The 21,023-nt window shown below is 36.1% G+C and overlaps 1 protein-coding gene across 1 annotated transcript in view; it reads right to left on the reverse strand.

Annotated features, from left to right (window-relative positions):
• PRKN (parkin RBR E3 ubiquitin protein ligase) overlaps nt 1-20,648 on the reverse strand; it is a gene marked incomplete at both ends in the record, with an annotated part of 1,053,566 nt that extends 1,032,918 nt beyond the window's left edge. The window contains 2 exons of the mRNA XM_079716751.1: nt 20,391-20,554; nt 20,645-20,648. Of these exons, the coding sequence (XP_079572877.1) occupies nt 20,391-20,554; nt 20,645-20,648 (168 nt within the window). The remainder of the gene's footprint in view (nt 1-20,390; nt 20,555-20,644) is intronic.
• Nucleotides 20,649-21,023: the final 375 nt, after the last annotated feature.

Consider the following 21,023-nt stretch of genomic DNA (forward strand, 5'->3'; position numbering starts at 1 on the left):
AAATACACTTGAAAAATTGTTCCCAAAATAAAATAGTTCAGATATATCCAACACATTAAAAAAAAAAAAAAGGTAAACTCCACTAGAACAAGATATGTTCCTTTCTTAAAGTTACAATTTATCATTAAGACTTAAATCAAAGGAGCTCCCACAAATAATACATATGATGCCATTCTGAGGTTAGCCTGAATGTAGAATAGGAATTTGGAATGGGGTAAATGTGTTCCTTTTTGGAGTGTTTTGAGACAAAAGAATTTTCAGGATGAATCTACTGTATATCAGAAAAGATATTTTCTCTTTGTGAACTATTCATCAAAGTAAATTAATAATAGTTTAAAATTTGCTAATGTGTCTCTCCTTTGGAGATATAATTTCATGTAATACTCAAAACAACCCTATAAAAATACAGGCACTATTACTATCTCCATTTTATAGATGAGAAAAATAGACACTTGAGACTTTAAATGACTTGCCCATCCTAGAAAGTCTGCCTTTAGAATGATTGATAACCACTTCATTATAAACATGTATCAGAAAATTGAGCAGAATTCTAACTAAATGATTTCGCTTAGTATATGACAATCTTGAAGTTTTAGCTCCTCTGTTATATATGGAAAAGGAGTGTATGTTGGAGATGGCATCATAAAACTCCCCTAGATTAAAATATATATATAAAAGTTATTTAGGCTAAAAAGCAATGAAATTGGGTCATTTGTAGAGATGTAGATGGACCTAGAGAGTGTCATACAGAGTGAAGTAAGTCAGAAAGAGAAAAACAAATATGGTACATTAATACATATATGGGGAATCTAGAAAAATGGTATAGATGATCTTATTTGCCAAGTAGAAATAGAGACAGAGACATAGAGAACAAATGTATGGATACCAAGGGGGAAAGGGGTGGGGTGGGAGGAATTAGGAGATTGGAATTGACACATATACACTATTGATACTATGTATAAAATAGACAACTGATGGGAACATACCGTATACCATAGGGAACTCTACTTAATGCACCATGGTGTCCTAAATGGGAGGGAAACACAAAAGGGAGGGGATATATGTATATGTATGGCTGATTCATTTTGCTGGGCAGTAGAAGCTAACACAACACTGTAAAGCAACTATACTCCAAAAAAAAAAAACACACAGCATGTATCTTAATGTTCTCAAAATGAAAATAACTGACTGGGAGGCAAAACAGGTAAACTGAGGAAGCAGGTGTTATCTACTTTTACAGGTTCTGAAATTCTTAGTGTCCAAGTGTTAAGCAACACTAGAAATATCTTAGGTAAGTTTTTGTTTTTATTTTCTCTCCTTTCAGAACAATATTTGATGAAATATGCATAAATGGCACGCAAACACACAGATTCAATTCACTTTGAAATACTTAAGTTTATAAAAACGAACAGAAAATATCCTTGGAAAAACCTGTACTGAATTTTCAAAAGCCCACACCTTTGAAACAAAGTTTGTGATGTACTCCAAATCATAAACATCAGTGGGTTCTCATATTCCTCACTTCTCCCTCTAATCTCAGAATATTTCCAACAATTTAAAAAGCAGAGCTCTACACCATGATTAGTCTACATATTAAATCATATAGGAGTGCAGACTCTGAATCCAAATAGACCAAGCCCAAGTACAGAAGAGAAAACATTTAATGACAAAATAAAATCCAATAACAGAATAAAACCGTCAAAGAAATGTAGTTTACACAAATTCACAAGCAAAATTTATAACTTTCTTCCCAAAGAACTGCATTGCCTAAATGAATGTGTGCGTCTCAGTGTGAAGGTACATATGCAAAAAAGGCTAAAACATATAATTTTTAAATCTGCAAGTAATTATGACTAGAGCATTCTACTGACACTAATTTTATAAATCATGAGCTTGCATCACAGATCAAGAATACTTGAGGTTTTGCTTCCACTAAGTGAGTCTCTATGTCCTCTGTTTTAACACATGGCCAAAAAAATGATCTCTCACCACATCCTTCAGTGCCTTAGAAGGGTTAGCGCGGCAACCCTGAACAATCCAATGTTAATTTAATTTAAGTAAACTTCTGCTGATAAATGGTTCAGAGAATTGTATTCCTAACAAGATTAAATTTAACAGTTGAAGAAAAAAAGGAAAACTCTACCTGTCCTGTTTAATTTTGTTTTCTCTGTCTTATGAGCATCACTGAAGTTACAACTAAAATAAACTATTTTTTACACATTTAACTTTATCTCTCATTTAATTCATATCTAAAAAATAAAAGATAGCAGAGTGAATATTTATCATTAACCTATTCATTAATTTAAGCAGTGATTCAAGCACACTTATAAACAAAAAATGAAGGAGAATACATATTCTCATACTGATCAGTCATAAGTGAGTTTGGTATATAAGCTTTTTTTTGAGTTTCACCTGCTCCTCCAAGGAAGCAGCTCTCCAGGAGGTGAGAGACATGGGAGTCTGCATGGGCAGAACCCAGGACACGCAGATCCAGTAGTACCTGGTTCAGGTTCTTCTCCATAAGAATGGCAACTTCCACAGCATCCTAGGTTTTAGCCCACTCATCTTGAAAAGGCTTCCATGCATCCTGGAAGAGGGTGCGGCGGCAGCACTGGCTTGACACTTTGAAGAGACACTGGGGGCCGTCACACTTCTCCTCAGCCAATTGGCAAAAAAAGTGGCCCACACCATCCAGAGTCACATTGTTGCTGGTGAAATAGAAGCCCTGAGAGAGCCGTGTGACTGACAGGGTCTTGGTTTTCTGGCTGTGTGTCAGGCCTGTGCCTCTGAGGTGGGAGGGCCAAGTTCAGGACATTGGTCTACCAGAGACCTTCTGGCTCCACATAATATCAAAGAGTGGAGAGCTCTCCATCTCAACGTTAAGACCCAGCTCCACTCAGCAATCAGCAAGCTACAGTGCTGGAAACCCTAGGCCAAACAACTAGCAAGACAAGAACACAAGCCCACCAATTAACAGAGAGGCTGCATAAAATCATAACAAATTCACAGACACCACAAAACACACCACCGGATGCAGTCTTGCCCACCAGAAAGACAACATCCAGCCTCATCCACCAGAACACAGGCACTAGTCCCCTTCACCAGGAAGCTTACACAAACAACTGAACAAACCTTAGCCACTGGGGGCAGACAAAAAAAACACTGGGAACTATGAACCTGCAGCCTGAGAAAAGAAGACCCCAAACACAGTAAGTTAAGCAAAATGAGAAGACAGAGAAACAAACAGCAGATGAAGGAGCAATATTAAAACCCACCAGACCAAACAAATGATGAGGAAATAGGCAGTCAACCAGAAAAAGAATTCAGTGTAATCATAGTAAAGATAATCCAAAATCTTGGAAATAGAATGGAGAAAATACAAGAGACGTTTAAGAAGGACCTAGAAGAACTAAAGAGCAAACAAACAATGATGAACAACACAATAAATGAAATTAAAAATACTCATGAATGAATAAATAGCAGAAAAACTGAGGCAGAAGAATGGATAAAACAATTAAGAAAATGGCAATAGGAACATACATATTGATAACTACCTTAATTGTAAATGGATTAAATGCTCCAACCAAAAGACACACTGGCTGAAGATAAAATAGTGGAAATAACTACTTCAGAGCAGAATAAAGAAAAAAGAATGAAAATAATTGAGGACAGTCTCAGAGACCTCTGGGACAACATTAAATGCACCAATATTCGAATTACAGGGGTCTCAGAAGAAGAAGAGAAATAGAAAGGGACTGATAAAATATTTGAGGAGATTATAGTTGAAAACTTCCCTATTACCGGATATGAAATAGTCAATCAAGTCCAGGAAGCGCAGAGAGTCCCATACAATATATATCCAAGGAGAAACACACCAAGACACATAATAATCAAACTATTAAAGTAAATACAAAGAAAACATTTTAAAAGCAGCAAGGGATGGTGGTGGGATGAACTGGAAGATTGGGATTGACATGTATACAATGGTGTGTATAAATTGGATGACTAATAAGAAAAAAAACCATAAATAGACATTAAAAAAGAAAACAGCAAGGGAAAAGCAACAAATAACATACAAGGGAATCACCATAAGGTTAACAGCTGATCTTTCAGCAGAAACTCTGAAAGCCTGAAGGGAGTGACAGGACATATTTAAAGTGATGAAAGGGAAAAACCTATGACCAAGATTACCCAGCAAGGATCTCATTCAGATTCAACAGAGAAATTAAAACATTTACAGACGAGCAAAAGCTAAGAGAATTCAGCACCACCAAACCAGCTTTACAACAAATGCTAAAGGAACTTCTCTAGGCAGGAAACATAAGACAAGGAAAAGACCTAAAATAACAAACCCAAAACAATTAAGAAAATTGCAATAGGAACATACATATCGATAACTACGTTAATTGTAAATGAATTAAATGTTCCAACCAAAAGACACACTGGCTGAATGGATACGAAAACAAGACCTGTATATATGCTATCTACAAGAGACCCACTTCAGACCTAGGGACACATACTGACTGAAAGTGAGGGGATGGAAGAATACATTCCATGCAAATGGGAATCAAAAGAAAGCTGGAGTAGCAATTCTCATATCAGACAAAATTGACTTTAAAATAAAGACTATTACAAGAGACAAGAATAACACTACATAATGATCAAGGGATCAATCAGAGAAAAAGATATAACAATTGTAAATATTTCAGCACCCAACAGAGGAGCATCTCAACACATAAGGCAAATGCTAACAACAATAAAAGGGGAAATCGACAGTAAAACAATCACAGTAGGGGACTTCAACACCCTACCTTCAGCAATGGACATATCAACCAAAATGAAAATAAATAAGGAAACACAAGCTTTAAATGATAAATTAAACAAGATGGACAAAATTGATATTTAGAGTAGATTCTATCGAAAAACAACAGAATACAATTTCTTCTCAAGTGCTCATGGAACATTCTACAGGATAGACCAAATCTCGGGTCACAAATCAAGCCTTGGTAAATTTAAGAAAACTGAAATCATATCAAGTATCTTTTCTGACCACAATGCTATGAGACTAGATATCAATTACAGGAAAAAAATTTTTTTTAAAAAATACAAACACATGGAGGCTAAACAATACACTACTAAATAACCAAGAGATCAGTCAAGAAATCAAAGTGTAAATCAAAAAATACCTAGAAACAAATGACAATGAAAACATGATGACCCAAAACCTATGGGGTGCAGCAAAAGCAGTTCTAAGCAGGAAGTTTAGAGCAATACAATCCTACCTCAAGAAACAAGAATCATCGCAATAAGCAACCTAAACTTACACCTAAAGCAATTAGAGAAAGAAAAACAACAACAAAAAAAACCCAGAGTTAGCAGAAGGAAAGAAATCATAAAGTTCAGATCAGAAATAAATGAAAAAGAAATGAAGAAAACAATAGCAAAAATCAATAAAACTAAAAGCTGGTTCTTTGAGAAGATAAAGAAAATTGATAAACCATTAGCCAGACTCATCGAGAAAAAAGGGAGAAGACTCAAATCCATAGAATTAGAAATGAAAAAGAAGAAGTAACAGCTGACACTGCAGAAATAGAAAGGATCATGAGAGATTACTACAAGCAACTATATGCCAATAAAATGGACAGCCTGGAAGAAATGGATAAATTCTTAGAAAATCATAACCTTTCAAGACTGAATGAGGAAGAAATAGAAAATATAAACAGACCAATCACAAGCACTGAAATTGAGACTGTGGTTAAAAATCTTCCAACAAACAAAAGCTCAGGACCACATGGTTTCACAGGCGAATTCTATCAAAAATTTAGAGAAGAGCTAACACGTATCCTTCTCAAACTCTCCCAAAATATAGCAGAGGGAGGAACACTCCCAAACTTATTCTATGAGGTCACCATCACCCTGATACCCAAACCAGAAAAGACGTCACAAAGAAAGAAAACTACAGGCCATTATCACTGATGAACAGAGATGCAAAAATCCTCAACAAAATACTAGCAAATAGAACCCAACAGCACATTAAAAGGATCATACACCATGATCAAGTGGGGTTTATCCCTGGAAGCCAAGGATTCTTCGATATATGGAAATCAAATAATGTGATACACCATATTAACAAATTGAAGGAGAAAAACCATATGATCATCTCAATAGATGCAGAAAAAGCTTTTGACAAAATTCAACACCGATTCTTGATAAAAACCCTGCAGAAAGTAGGCATAGAGGGAACTTACCTTAACATAATAAAGGTCATATATGACAAAACCGACAGTCAATATTGTTCTCAATGGTGAAAAACTGAAACCATTTCTGCTCAGATCAGGAACAAAAGAAGGTTGTCCACCCTCACCACTATTATTCAACATAGTTTTGGAAGTTTTAACCACAGCAATCAGAGAAGAAGAAGAAATAAAAGGATTCCAAATCAGAAAAGAAGTAAAGCTGTCACTGTTTGCAGATGACATGATACTATACATAGAGAATCCTAAAGGCTCTACCAGAAAACTACTAGAGCTAATCAATGAATTTGGTAAAGTAACAGGATAAAAAGTTAATGCACAGAAATCTCTTGCATTCCTATACGCAGATGATGAAAAATCTGAAAGAGCAATTAAGGAAACACTATCATTTACCATTGCAATAAAACGAATAAAATACATAGGAACAACCCTACCTAAGGAGACAAATACCTGTATGCAGAAAACTATAAGACACTGATGAAAGAAACTAAAGATGATACAAACAGATGGAGAGATATATCATGTTCTTGGATTGGAAGAATCAACATTGTGAAAATGACTCTACTGCCCAAAGCAATCCACAGATTCAATGCAATCCCTACCAAACTATCACTGGCATTTTTCACAGAACTAGAACAAAAAATTTCACAATTTGTATGGAAACAGAAAAGACCCCGAATAGCCAAAGCAATCTTGAGAAAGAAAAATGGAGCTGGAGGAATCATGCTCCATGACTTTAGACTATACTACAAAGCTACAGTAATCAAGACAATATGCTACTGGAACAAAAACAGAAATATAGATCAATGGAACATGATATAGAGCCCAGAGATAAACCCACACACATATGGTCACCTTATTTTTGATAAAGAAGGCAAGAACATACAATGGAGAAAACACAGCCTCTTCAGTAAGCGGTGCTGGGAAAACGACAGCTACATGTAAAAGAATGAAATTAGAACACTCCCTAACACCATATACAAAAATAAACTCAAAATGGATTAAAGACCTAAATATAAGGCCAGACACTATAAAACTCTTAGAGGAAAATATAGGCAGAACACTCTATGACATAAAGCACAGCAAGATCCTTTTGGACCCACCTCCTAGAGAAATGGAAATAAAAACAAAAACAAATAAATGGGACCTAATGAAACTTAAAAGCTTTTGCACAGCAAAGGAAACCATAAACAAGACCAAAAGACAATGCTCAAAATGGGAGAAAATACTTGCAAATGAAGCAACTGACAAAGGATTAATCTCCAAAATTCACAAGCAGATCATGCAGCTCAATATCAAAAAAACAAACAATCCAATCCAAAAATGGGCAGAAGACCTAAATAGACATTTCTCCAAAGAAGATATACAGACTGCCAACAAACACATGAAATAATGCTCAACATCATTAATCATTAGAGAAATGCAAATCAAAACTACAAAGAGATATCATCTCACACCAGTCAGAATGGCCATCATCAAAAAATCTACAAACAATAAATGCTGGAGAGGATGTGGAGAAAAGGGAACCCTCTTGCACTGTTGGTGGGACTGTAAATTGATGCAGCCACTATGGAGAACAGTATGGAGGTTCCTTAAAAAACTACAAATAGAACTACCATATGACCCAGCAATCCCACTACTGGGCATATACCCTGAGAAAATCATAATTCAAAAAGAGACATGTACCACAATATTCACTGCAGCTTTATTTACAATATCCGGACATGGAAGCAACCTAAGTGTCCATCATCAGATGAATGGATAAAGAAGCTGTGGCACATATATACAATGGAATATTACTCAGCCATAAAATGAAATGAAATTGAGTTATTTGTAGTGAGATGGATGGAGCTAGAGTCTGTCATATAGAGTGAAGTAAGTCAGAAAGAGAAAAACAAATACCATATGCTAACAGATATATATGGAATCTCAAGAAAAAAAATGGTTATGAAGAACCTAAAGGCAGCACAGGCATAAAGACGCAGATGTGGAGAATGGACAAGGGGAGGGGTAATTGTAAGCTGGGATGAAGGGAGAGAGGTGCATGGACTTATATATACTACCAAAATAGATAGCTACTGGGAAGCACCGCTTAGCACAGGGAGATCAGCTTGGTGCTTTGTGACCACCTAGAGGGGTGGGATAGGGAGGGTGGCAGGGAGACACAAGAGGGAGGAGATATGGGGATATATGTATATATATAGCTGATTCACTTTGTTATAACGTAGAGACTAACACACCATTGTAAAGCAATTATACTCTAATAAAGATGTTCTAAATTAATGAATTAATAGATAAAATAAAATAAAATGAAATATATTTTAAAAAGCTTATTTTTCCCCCTTAGGGTACTCAATTTTATTATTTTTTTAAATTTTTATTTCATTTATTTTTTTTATACAGGAGGTTGTTTTTAGTTGTTTATTTTATACATATTAGTGTATATATGTCAATCCCAATCTCCCAATTCATCCCACCCCACCCCCCTGCTTTCCCCTCTTGGTGCCCATATGTTTCTTCTCTGCAGCTGTGTCTCTATTTCTGCCGTGCAAATCGGTTCATCTGTACCAGTTTTCTAGGTTCCACATATATGCATTAATATATGATACCTGTTTTTCTCTTTCTGACTTACTTCACTCTGTATGACAGTCTCTAGATCCATCCACGTCTCTACACATGACCCAATTTCGTTCCTTTTTAAGGCTGAGTAATATTCCAATGTATATATGTACCACATCTTCTTTATACATTCATCGGTCGATGGGCATTTCACTTGCTTCCATGACCTGGCTATTGTAAATAGTGCTGCAGTGAACATGGGGGTGCATATGTCTTTTTGAATTATGGTTTTCTCTGGGTATATACCCAGGAGTGGGATTGCTTGGTCATATGGTAATTTCATTTTTAGTTTTTTAAGGACCCTCCATACTGGCTGCATCAATTTACATGTCCACCAACAGTGCAAGAGGGTTCCCTTTCCTCCACACCCTCTCTAGCATTTGTTGTTTGTAGATTTTCTGATGATGCCCATTCTAACCGTGAGGTGATACCTCATTGTAGTTTTGATTTGCATTTCTCTAATAATTAGTGATGTTGAGCAGCTATTCATGTGCCTCTTGGCCATCTGTATGTCTTCTTTGGAGAAAGGTCTATTTAGGTCTTCTGCCCATTTTTTAATTAGGTTGTTTGTTTTTTTTTTAATATTGAGCTGCATGAGCTGTTTATGTATTTTGGAGATCAATCCTTTGTCCGTTTATTTGTTTGCAAATATTTTCTCCCATTCTGAGGTTTTTCTTTTCATCTTGTTTATAGTTTGATTTTAAGTTTCATTAGGTCCCATTTGTTTATTTTTTATTTTATTTCCATTACTCTAGGAGGTGGGTCAAAAAAGATCTTGTTGTGATTTATGTCAAAGAATGTTCGGCCTATGTTTTCCTCTGAGAGTTTTACAGTGTCTAGCCTTACATTTAGGTCTTTAATCCATTTTGTGTTTATTTTTGTGTATGGTGTTAGGGAATGTTCAAATTTCATTCTTTTACATGTAGCTTTCCATTTTTCCCAGCACCACTTATTGAAGAGACTGTCTTTTCTCCATTGTATATCCTTGCCTCCTCTGTCATAGGTATTTGACCATAGGTGTATGGGTTTATCTCTGGGCTTTCTATCCTGCTCCATTGACCTGTATTTCTGCTTTTGTGCCAGTACCATATTGTCTTGATTACTGTAGAACTGTAGTGTAGTCTGAAGTCAGGGAGTTTGATTCCTCCAGCTCCTTTTTTTTTTTTACCACAAGATTGCTTTGGCTATTTGGGGTCTTTTTTGTCTCCATAAAACTTTTAAGATTTTTTATTCTAGTTCTGTGAAAAATGCCATTGGTAGTTTGGTAGGGATTGCATTGAATCTGTAGATTGCTTTGGGTAGTATAGTCATTTTTACAATGTTGGTTCTTCCAATCCAAGAACATGGTATATCTCTCAATCTGTTTGTGTCATCTTTGATTTCTTTCATCAGTGTCTTGTAGTTTTCTGAGTACAGGTCTTTTACGCTCCTTAGGTAGGTTTATTCCTACTTTTTAAATTCTTTTTGTTGCAGTGGTAAGTGGGATTGGTTCCTTAATTTCTCTTTCTGATCTTTCGTTGTTAGCGTATAGTAATGCAAGCGATTTCTGTTCATTAATTTTATATCCTGAAAATTTACCAAATTCTTGATTATCTCTAGTAGTTTTCTGGGGGCATCTTTAGGATTCTCTATGTATAGTATCATGTCATCTGCAAAGAGTGACAGTTTTACTTCTTCTTTTCCAGAGTTTGGTATATAAGCTTTAAAGAGTGCTTTCATATAAAATTTTTCATTGTACTATGACAATAATTTCAGGCTTGTTACAATGGCTTGGTAAGGCAGAAGAAGAAAAAGGTAGAATTGGGGTGAGTAATCTTTTGGTGTAGAAGCTTTAGGGTGAATGGTATAGAAACATTCTTGTGTCTTAGATTTTTCTGTAAAGGATAATGACTATATTAAATAAAGTCTTAAGGAAAGTCAGGTCAACTCGATGATGGAGTTTGAGTCCCAAAACAGAGAAAACAGTACAGAATATTCGAAATGAGGACTTCAGTGACAAGTAACAAAATTTCACAGTGTGGAATCGCTCCTCTTTCATTTGTCAGGCTTCCAGGTGAACGTTTTCTCTAACCATGAGACAGGCTTTGCCTTTTATACTCTAACAAAATGTATCCTAGGTTAAGATCTGGGGGATTGGTTTGTTCTAGAGTTTCACTCCCCCACAGATTTTCTACCTTGCAATTTGAGCACAATAAGGGCAATGGAATTGTCTGTGAGACATGAACCTGTTAAATAAATCCACACACTGTATATCCTCAGCCTCTTATATGCTAAAAGAATCTTTTTTATTTTCTTCAAGTCTGCGTTTATTCATGGCAGTCCTCAAAGATGTTTCATGAGTCCGCAGGGGCACACAAAAGTCAAGACTACCTTTCAACAGAAAAATAATATTTCTGAGCGTTCTGAATTATGCAAAGAGGTACGTAATTCAGAGATTCTTTCTGACATATAAACAGCCAGACACAAACAGATAAAATAAGGGTCTTTCTGAAATGAGCACTTGCTCTGTATAGATCATCATCCGTTGATTCTAGACCCTGACATTCTGCAGTGCTTACCAGCTGCCACAACAACATACCAGTTCTTTGGAGGAACTCACGTGTATATCTACATTTTACCTACATGAACGGGGCGAGCAGTCAGTCCCATTAACAAGTCAACCCTTTGGGAAAAATTCTTGTATTCTTCTTGAAGTGTTTGAGAGTCTTATTTACACAATTGTACTCTTAGATACAATGAAATCATGGTACGATTGCTCTTAGTAAAATGGAGTCTAACCTGGCTTCCTTTCGTCTTACAATTAGAGAAAAATAGAATTTTAAGTAAAACATATTAGCCATTTATACTGTCATCTGCAGAATTCCTCTTTTATATACAAACAAAAAATCATGATGGGACTGCATTCTATGTTCTAGCCTAGCCTCTTTTTGTCTTATATTCAAGAGAGAAAGTAAAAAGAACTTAAATAAATTTAGTTTATAACTGAAACCATTTCATCCCTAAATTCGTTCTATTATATAAATGTATGGCACCAATCAAAGGGGAGCAATATTTACGTGAATGTTTTCTCCAACCATTATAACCACAATGGTTACATGAGGTGCTCATTTATTGCCAAAAACTATAGTATATCACTCTCAAATCAATTTGGAAAATGTACAATTAGAGTACACAATTGTTATGAACTGTTTATTTTTCTTTATTTGAAATAGTTGGTAAATAAACACTAATTTAAATAAATAAATAATTTAAATAATTTAAATAAATAAATAAATACTAACCATGTCTATTCAGACCCATAAGGTGCTAAGGAGTCTGTTTAAGAATTTTTAAAAAATGCCTAATACTTCTATAAGTTTTATTGACTTATTGACTCATTATGAACTAATCTTTGTCTCTGAGAATCAGCTAAATTATTTTCTAATTTCTTATGTTGAAAATCACATTAATAAATACTGTTCCATTAAAATAGATGCAAATAACAAGCTTGTTTATTTTCTATAGGAAGAGAGAGTTTCTATTCCTCTGTAAAAGAGGGTAGAACTTATGTTTTTCTGTGTTTTTTTAAAATTAAACTTTATCTTGAGATGCTTGCCGATGCACATGTTATTGCCAGAAATAACACAGAGATATCCCAGGAACTCTTTTCCCAGTTTCCCCCATGACAACATCTTACGAAAGTATACTAAATCATCACGATCATACTATCAGCATTGGTATAGTCAAGATTCATCACCACAAGGGTCCCTCCTCTTGTCCTTTTTACTGCCACACACTCTTTTCTTCTCCCACACCCTCCTTAACCTCTAGTAACCATTCATCTCTCCTCCATTTCTACAATTTTGTCATGTGAAAAATGTTCTAGTAATGGAATCATTTGGAATGTGACCTTTTGGTATTGGCTTTTTTTCACTCAGCATAATTCTCTTGAGGGACTTCCCTGGTGTTGCAGTGGTTAAGACCCCTCAGTCCCAAAGCAGGGGGCCTGGGTTTGATCCCTGGTCAGGGAACTAGATACCACATGCATGACGCAATGAAGAGTTTGCATGCTGCAGCTAAGGAACCTGACTACCGCAACTAAGGAGCTGGTAAGCCACAACTGAGGAGCCTGCCTGCTGCAACTAAAACCCTGCGCAACCAAATTAATTAATTAATTATTAAAAAATGATAATTCTCTTCAGATCCATCCAAAATGTTGTGTGTATCAATAGTTGTTGGGTTTTTTTTTTTTATCACTGAGTATGGTAAGGATTGACCACAGTTTGTGCAATCATTCACCTGTTGAAGGACATCAGGATTGTTTTCAGTTTTTGGCTAATATGACTGAAGCTGCTATAGACATTCGTGTATTGGTTTTTGTGTCATATGGTAAATGCAAGTTTAGCTTTTTAAGAAACCATCACAATCTCCTCCAGAGTGGCTGTACAGTTTTATATTCCCACTAGCAATATATCAATGACTCAGTTTCTCCACATCCTCACCAGCATTTAGTGTTGTCACTATTTTATATTTTAATCTTTTACCTATCTTAGTGGTTGCTCTAGTGCTTATACATTCATAACTTGTCACACTTTGCTGGGGTTGTCATTTTATATGTTCAAGTAAAGTATAGAAACCTACTCTCTTTATGTCTCTTTATCTCTCTGTTTATATTTGTCTTAAATAGTTCCTCTAAATACATTTAGAACCACAAAAGACATTGTTATAATTTTTTCTATAATCCTCAAACATAATTTAGAAACCTAAAGAGGAGAAGGAAAGTCAATTGTATTTAACCATACTTTTGCTTACTGTGTTCTTCCTTCCTGATGTTCCACAGTTCATTCTTCTATCATTTTCTTTTGTATTAAAGAACTTCCTTCTTTGATTCATTCTTTTAGGGTAGTTTTGCTGGTGACAATTTCTATTAGTATTTCTTCACCCAAAAATATAGTAACTTCTCCTTTATTCCTTAAAGATATTTTTGCTGGGTATAGGTTTCTGGATTAAAAGTTCTTTTCTTTTTCAGCACTTGAAGAATATTGTGCCATTTCCTTTTGACCTTCATAGTTGCTCATGAGAAATCCACTGTCATTCAAATTGTTTTTTCCATTATGGGTAAATTGTACATTTTCTCTAGCTGCTTTCAAGACTTTTGTCTTGTATTTAGTTTTCAGAAGTTTAATTATGATGTGTGGATTTCTTTGAATGTATCCAATTTTGGATTCTCTCAGCTTCATTAATCTGTAAGTTTGTCTCTTAAAAAATCTGGCAAGTTTTCAGCCATTATTTTTTTAAGCACTTTTCCCTACCTTCTTTTATCCTCTCCTTCCAGGATTTTGATGACACAATTTTAAGTGTAGTTTTATAGATCCATATATTTCTGAGGCTCTTTTTTTCTTTATTTTTTTATTCTATTTTCTCTCTGTTTAGATTGTGCAATTTGTATTGTTCTATCTTCCAGTTCACTAACATTTTCCTCTGCCTCCACCATTCTACTGTTGAGCCCACCCAGTGAGCTTTCTATTTGTTACTATATTCTTCAGTTCTATGGTTTCCATTTGATTCTTCTTTATATCTTCTACTTCTTTCTCAGACTCTTTTTTTCATATTTCAAGCATGTTCATAACTGTTCATTGAAGCATTTTATCATGGCTGCTTAAAATATCTGTCAGATAATTCTAACATCTCTGTCATCTTAGTATTAACAACTATTGATTGTTTTTTCATTCAGTTTGAGAGATTCCTGGTTCTTGGCGGTTTTCTTTTGATATCTGGCCATTTTCTCATTACATTATGAGACTGTGGCTTTTACTTAAACTTTCTATTTTAGCTTTTATGACACTGCTCCAGCTGCAAAAGGGGGGTACCACTTATTACTGCTGGTGGAAACAAAAGTCCAAGTTCTCCACTTGGTATCTGTTGACACCTGACATGAAGTAGGGACTCCTCATTATTGCTGTGTGGTAGTGATTTCTAGCCCCACACACAGTCTCCATTGGCACTGTGGTAGAAGTGGCCTGATGGTGGAACTCTACTCAATACTCTGTAATGGCCTATATGGGAAAAGAATCTAAAAAAGTGTGGAAATATGCATGTGTATAACTGATTCACTTTGCTGTACACTTGAAACTAACACAACATTATAAATCAACTGTACTCCAATAAAAATTTAAAAAATTTTTAAAATGTACACATAAGTAGAATTAGGGGTCTGCTGGTATGCTTTTCCCTATCATCTGAATTTTTTAAAATAACATATTAATTCTATAATAGAAAAATATAGCCTGAGTATATTAAAAGGGAAATAATAATGTTGGAAAAAATTTAAAGGACATTAAGAAAATATCAACTTTTAAAAATTTAGTTAAGCAATACTTACTTATCTTAGAGGAAGTTCAAGGAACATTCAGGGTATTCATAACACCCTTGTGAAGTTTTTAAAGTTTCAAAACTTAGCAGGTTAATTAGAGATATCAGCAAAACAATATATAATATTTTTTTGAAATAGGTAAATATTCTTACAGATTTCCAAAACTTGAATTTGTTAGTCATTGGACATAGTTTACTTTGTCAGTGAAAGCTGGTTTTCACTACTTTCAAATTTTGAAATGTATATGGTGTATATCACTAAAAACATAGCCAATTAAATAATTTGGCTTTTAGGGTCATTCATTTTTCTTTAGTATTTACAACCAGGGCTATTAAAGTCTTAATGTCTCTGGTCTTCCAAGCTCAGATATTGTTATATCACAAAGATTAACAGGAGTAATAAACTGATGTCCTTTAATACTTATTGCAAAATGACCTATTTCATGAAAAGATGGTCTCCAAATGTGTATATACATTTTAAAGATCATAAAATTGAATATTTAATGAAAGGAATTTTTGACCATCCACCTGAATGAATCCTTTTATAAAGCAAACATTTCTATGTAAAACAGTTATATTTTATTTTCTACTTTGTAAGTCTAATTCATTATTACAAAGATAATAAAATAGAATAACTTTCCTCTAACACTAATTAAATATAATGAGGTTTCTCATATCCTGGTTGTGATGGTGAATTTTATGTGTCAACTTGAGTGGGCCATGGAGTGCCCAGACATTTGGTCAGATATTAGCCTAGGTGCGTCTGTGAGGGTGTGCCCAGATGAGATTATTATTGGAATCAGCAGATTGAGTAAATCAGATACCTCTTCTCCCCCAGATAAGTGGGCCCCATCCAGTCAGTTTAAGGCCCGAACAAAACGGTTGACCCTCCCACGAGTAAGAGAGAATTCCTCCTGCCCAACAGCCATCTAGCTGGGACACTGGGTTTTTTTTGCAGCCTTGGACTTGAGCTGAAGCATCAGCTCTTTCTGGGTCTCAAGCCTACCAGCCTTCAGATTGGAAGGACACCGTCACTTCTTCCAGTTTACAAGCCTTCAGACTCAGACTGAAACTAAGCTTGTTGACTGCAGATCTTGGGACTTGTCAGCCTTCATAATATGTGACCAATTCTTCGTTATCTATCTATCTATCTATTGGTTCTGTTTCTCTGGAGAACTCTGACTAATACACAGGCTAATAACCTATACTGATATTAATAATATTAATAATAATACAACTCATGTGAATACAGTGAATTCTGCTCACACAAAATCTTACATAAATTCTCAAGTCCCTGTAATTTTGTTAGTCTAATTGCAAAGTTCATCAGTTTTAGTATATACAACTACATTAGAACCTTATTTTTCTTGTATACATTTGAATAATAAATTGAGAACTATGTAGAGGTGATTTCAGGCATTCTTGATATGCAGTGTGTCAGAAATGAAGGATAGGAGAAAGGGTGACCCATCATTTGAATAGGCCCTGAATACTCTGTAGCAAGAGCTGACAATAACTCTTTACAAAGAAAAAATATCAATTCACTGTGAATAATATGTCAAAGACTGATATTTTATATTTCATCTTGTAAGTATAAGGAAAATGATAACATGCACAGAAACATTGTTTATGAAGTAGGAAAAAATGTGTAGCTCTTTCCAATTCGCTTCTAACAAACATAGTGTGGGACAGATATCTACTTTATAAAAATATATCTTAAAAGCAATAATACCATGATGAAACTTTGCTGAACAGTACAGCCATAGGTGTCTATTTTTACTAAATACTAGAGGAATAGTAAAGTTTTTTTAAGCTTACTAAATTCAAATTGTACTATTCTTAAGTAAAACCTGTATATATAAGGTTCAAACATTTATTTATAAACTCCACAAAGTTCTTTTTAGTTAAAATGTATAAATATTACATACACACACACACACACACACTTTACTGCCCCAGTAAAATATGCATCCTATTTTCATTGCCTTAACTGTTTAAACTATTGCAGATATACTCATCATAAGTCATAATGGAAAGCTGTCATGTTATTTAAGGTGACCACTTAGACCCTGAAGTAACTGCCTAATAATAATGATGACAATCATGATAGTGATGATGCCAATAAATGCTCACATTTAGATAGTGTTTACTGTATGTTGTACTCTGTTCTAAGAGTTTTACATAAATTAACTTAGTCCTCACAAAATCCCAATGAGATGGGTATTATTATTATTCCCATTTTACAAATGAGCAAACTGAAACACAGAGAGGCCATATTCTCTAAGTATATAAGATACCTTTTAAAAAATTGTTTTGCCTTAATTTGTAATATTAAAAACTAGATACTCCCTAAATATAATATAAACACTCTTATTACAGAGAATTATCTAGATACTTAGAAATGAAGATTATACAACAACATGGAAAATGCCTATGATATAATATTAAGTGAAAGAATACAGAATATAAAATTGCATTTTCACACTGATTACAACTGTATAAAAGTCAGCCATGCACATAGTCAAGGGCTAGGAAATGTACAACACAGTGCAGGACCTGCTGCTCCTCTAGGAGCTCGTCTGTCTCTCCTTCCCCTCAATGCCCAGCTGGGCCGTGCTCATTACATAGTCCCATGATTCATACTGAACCCCTGCAATCTGGCTTTTTCCAACTACAGTCTTGGCCTGGAGTCCTGAAGGTCCCTAATTCACCACCACAGTCACCAAGTCCAAAGGCTCTTTTCTTCACCATCCTCCATCTTTTCACAGCACATATATTCTTACCAGTAATTTTCTTTTCCAAATTATCTTCAGAAGTGTCAGTTGGATGGATGATGCCTCTTTTACTGGCTCTTCCCCTGTTACCTAAGAGATTTCCCATGCCGCTGTCCTCTGTATCATGGCAACTGAATCTGCTCCAGTAACCACAATATTTACCTCCATGTAGGTAGTCCTCAAATATAAAGCAAGCCCTAAGCGCCACACCTAAGTTCAGCTGCCTGCCAGCATCTCCCACTGGCATTAACTCTTGTCATGGATGAAACTCCTCATCCTGCTCACGATCAAACTGGATCTCCAGACTCCTATTTCTCTCTAGGGCACCCTATTTTGCTCTAGATCTCCATACGTGAAACCTCAATGTCACATGGGTCAAAGCTCTGTAAAATACAGCTCCCAACTCCCTTCTTACCCCATCTTCAACATCTCCTCTAGGTTCTAAAAGAATAGGAACCTATGCTTGTTCCCAAGCACACCCTATGCTCATTCTCCATGTCCAGAACCCTACGCGAGTTTCAATTCATCCACGAAGTCTTTCTTGGTGACTTTCACTCAGATGTGTTTTCTCCACCTTTAAAATTTCATAACACTTATATTTCAGTTTTCATATGGCAGTTATCATGTTTGACATCCTTATGTTATAGCTATTTGGTTGAGCTACATGAAATTGCTAATAGTTTTAACCTATATGGTTCAACCTAATATTTCTGTTGATTTTAGAGGCCCTAAGTAAACAGCAGTCTCTACAAGAGTAGGGATGAGTTTTGCCTTTCTTTGGGACCCCCTGAGAAGCCCAGAACATTGGAAGTGTTTGTCAAAATAAAGAATCTTAATCAATCTATCTATATATCTACATTTATATCTCTATCTTATCCATATCTATCTACCTATCTATCTATAAAAGTCAGTTGTCTGTAGCAATTAGTGTAACCTATCAGCTCCAGTGGTAGAGGTGAGAAGCTTTAGAACCTGAAACTTCAAAACTTCTGGTAACATAAAATACTTTGTTTCAAGAAGCTGTTTTAAAATAATTTATGAAGGAAACATTCTTGGATTTAGAGTTTGGCAGGTACAGTAAAAAAGCTTTTCAGTTGACTGAAATAAAAAAAAAAAATCAAAACCTTTTTAGCACGGGTACTTCCCTTATAAAAACAAATTGCCTAAAAGCAAAGCACAGCAGTTTGTGCACAGTGAGCACGTGCCTCCTGCCGTCACAGGAGGGGTGCTGGAGAAGGAGGGAACGATTTGCATTTCTATAGCTTCTTTTGTACGCCCAGATTCGAAAGCATTTCACAAAGCAGTAAACATCATCACCAAGAAGAGACAGTGACAGGATGTCCATAAAGTAGGGACTCTGAGTAGAGACACAGCAGTGCCCGCACAGCTGTAAACAGAAGCGCAATTCATCTGCGCTGGCTAAGAAAGGGGGAAAATGTGTCTGCAGGGTTCTTCAGCATCACCTGAACCATCCACAGAAAGCAACTCGTTTCTTATACTTTCTCAAAGAAGGACTTCAATTCATATTGAGTCCTATTTGCTGGCGTCCTCAACAAATTACAGGTCTCCACTTCTAGGTGATGGCACTGCTCATCAATCAATCGCCTACCCAATTCTCCCCTTCTCCTACAGGAATCACTGTTGTGAATGAAACACCCAGATGAAAAGGATATAGCCCTTTGATGGTATCTGGAGCCGTGCGGTGCCCTGAAAGCATTAGGGACAGGAGAGGAAACACACACTGCTCCCTCTCTAATGTTTCAGCGGCCCATTCTAGGGAAAATGTTACTAAAGCTTGGAGAAATTGAATACAAAGGTGGACTTTTGCTGTGCGTCAGTCTTGCTTCACCACAGCTTGGGCACTGCGATTCTGACGGGGCAGGGAGCTCTCAATCCTGCTGTGAATGGCCCTGAGCCCTGCACCTCCCCTACTGAGCCCCGGCAGCAGACCTAGGACCATCCTCCAGGGGTCACAATTGGGTTACACATTCCTCACAGCACAGTGACTGAGCAACCTGATTTGGAACAATTTATTTGAATCCTTCTTCATTAAGATTCAAATGGAATAAGTAAGGTAGAAATTGAACAGACAGAGAAATTGTGCCTTGCTTCTCCAGCAGTCAGTAAACATTTATTCACTACGCCCAGTTTGTGTGCTCTCTCTCTTTTCCCTCTCTCGCTCACAGTTATTCTTCCAATCCTTCGGGCTTGCTGTTTTAATGCATAATTAAGAAGGTCAGAATTAATGAAGCGGTATGGAGTAAAGTTCAAGGAATCCCCAGGCACTATTTATTCTATTAGATCTCAGGCATGAATGTCAGCTTGGCAGCAGAAGCAGCAGAAGCAATGGGGTTGGCTACATCCCAGGAACGATCCACTAAGGGAGACTCACCCGCACTGTCAGGTCATTCCTCAGCTCCTTCCCTGCGAAAATCACACGTAACTGGTCAGCTGGAACCCCCTGTCGCTTAGCAACCACCTCCTTGAGCTGGAAGATGCTGGTGTCAGAATCGACCTCCACTGGGAAACCATGGCTGGAGTTGAACCTGACAAACACTGACCAAGAAAATTGGAGGGGAAAAAAAAAAAAGTAAGCATTACTCGAAGCCCTTAAATGGCAATAGCAACATTTCTAAACTGATTTACCCATCACCCACCCTTTGATGAACAGCATGCATTTTCTTTCACTTGGAACATAAAACTTAATGCTATGGAGTAACATTTGGAGAAGAATGGAATTTCCCTGGGGGACTTCCCTTTCATATATTAGTCAGTGACCCGCAAACAAAATTGCCTGCTCCCTTTGACATCCATCCTAGGAAACAGGGGGACTCGAGCAGAACACTTGCTTGATTGGAATTGTAAGCTTCCCATGAGCTTATCAGAGAGATTCAGCTCTGACAGCCTGTACAAACTCACACTGCCTCTACAGTGCCCCTCTTAATAAAAAATCAAATGCATTGTGTTAGCACCCAAGGTACAGCAATGGAAGAAAAACAAGCCACTTTATAGATCAGAGTGAAGA

This window comes from Hyperoodon ampullatus, assembly GCF_949752795.1.
Source record: "Hyperoodon ampullatus genome assembly, chromosome: 12".
NCBI lineage: Eukaryota > Metazoa > Chordata > Mammalia > Artiodactyla > Ziphiidae > Hyperoodon > Hyperoodon ampullatus.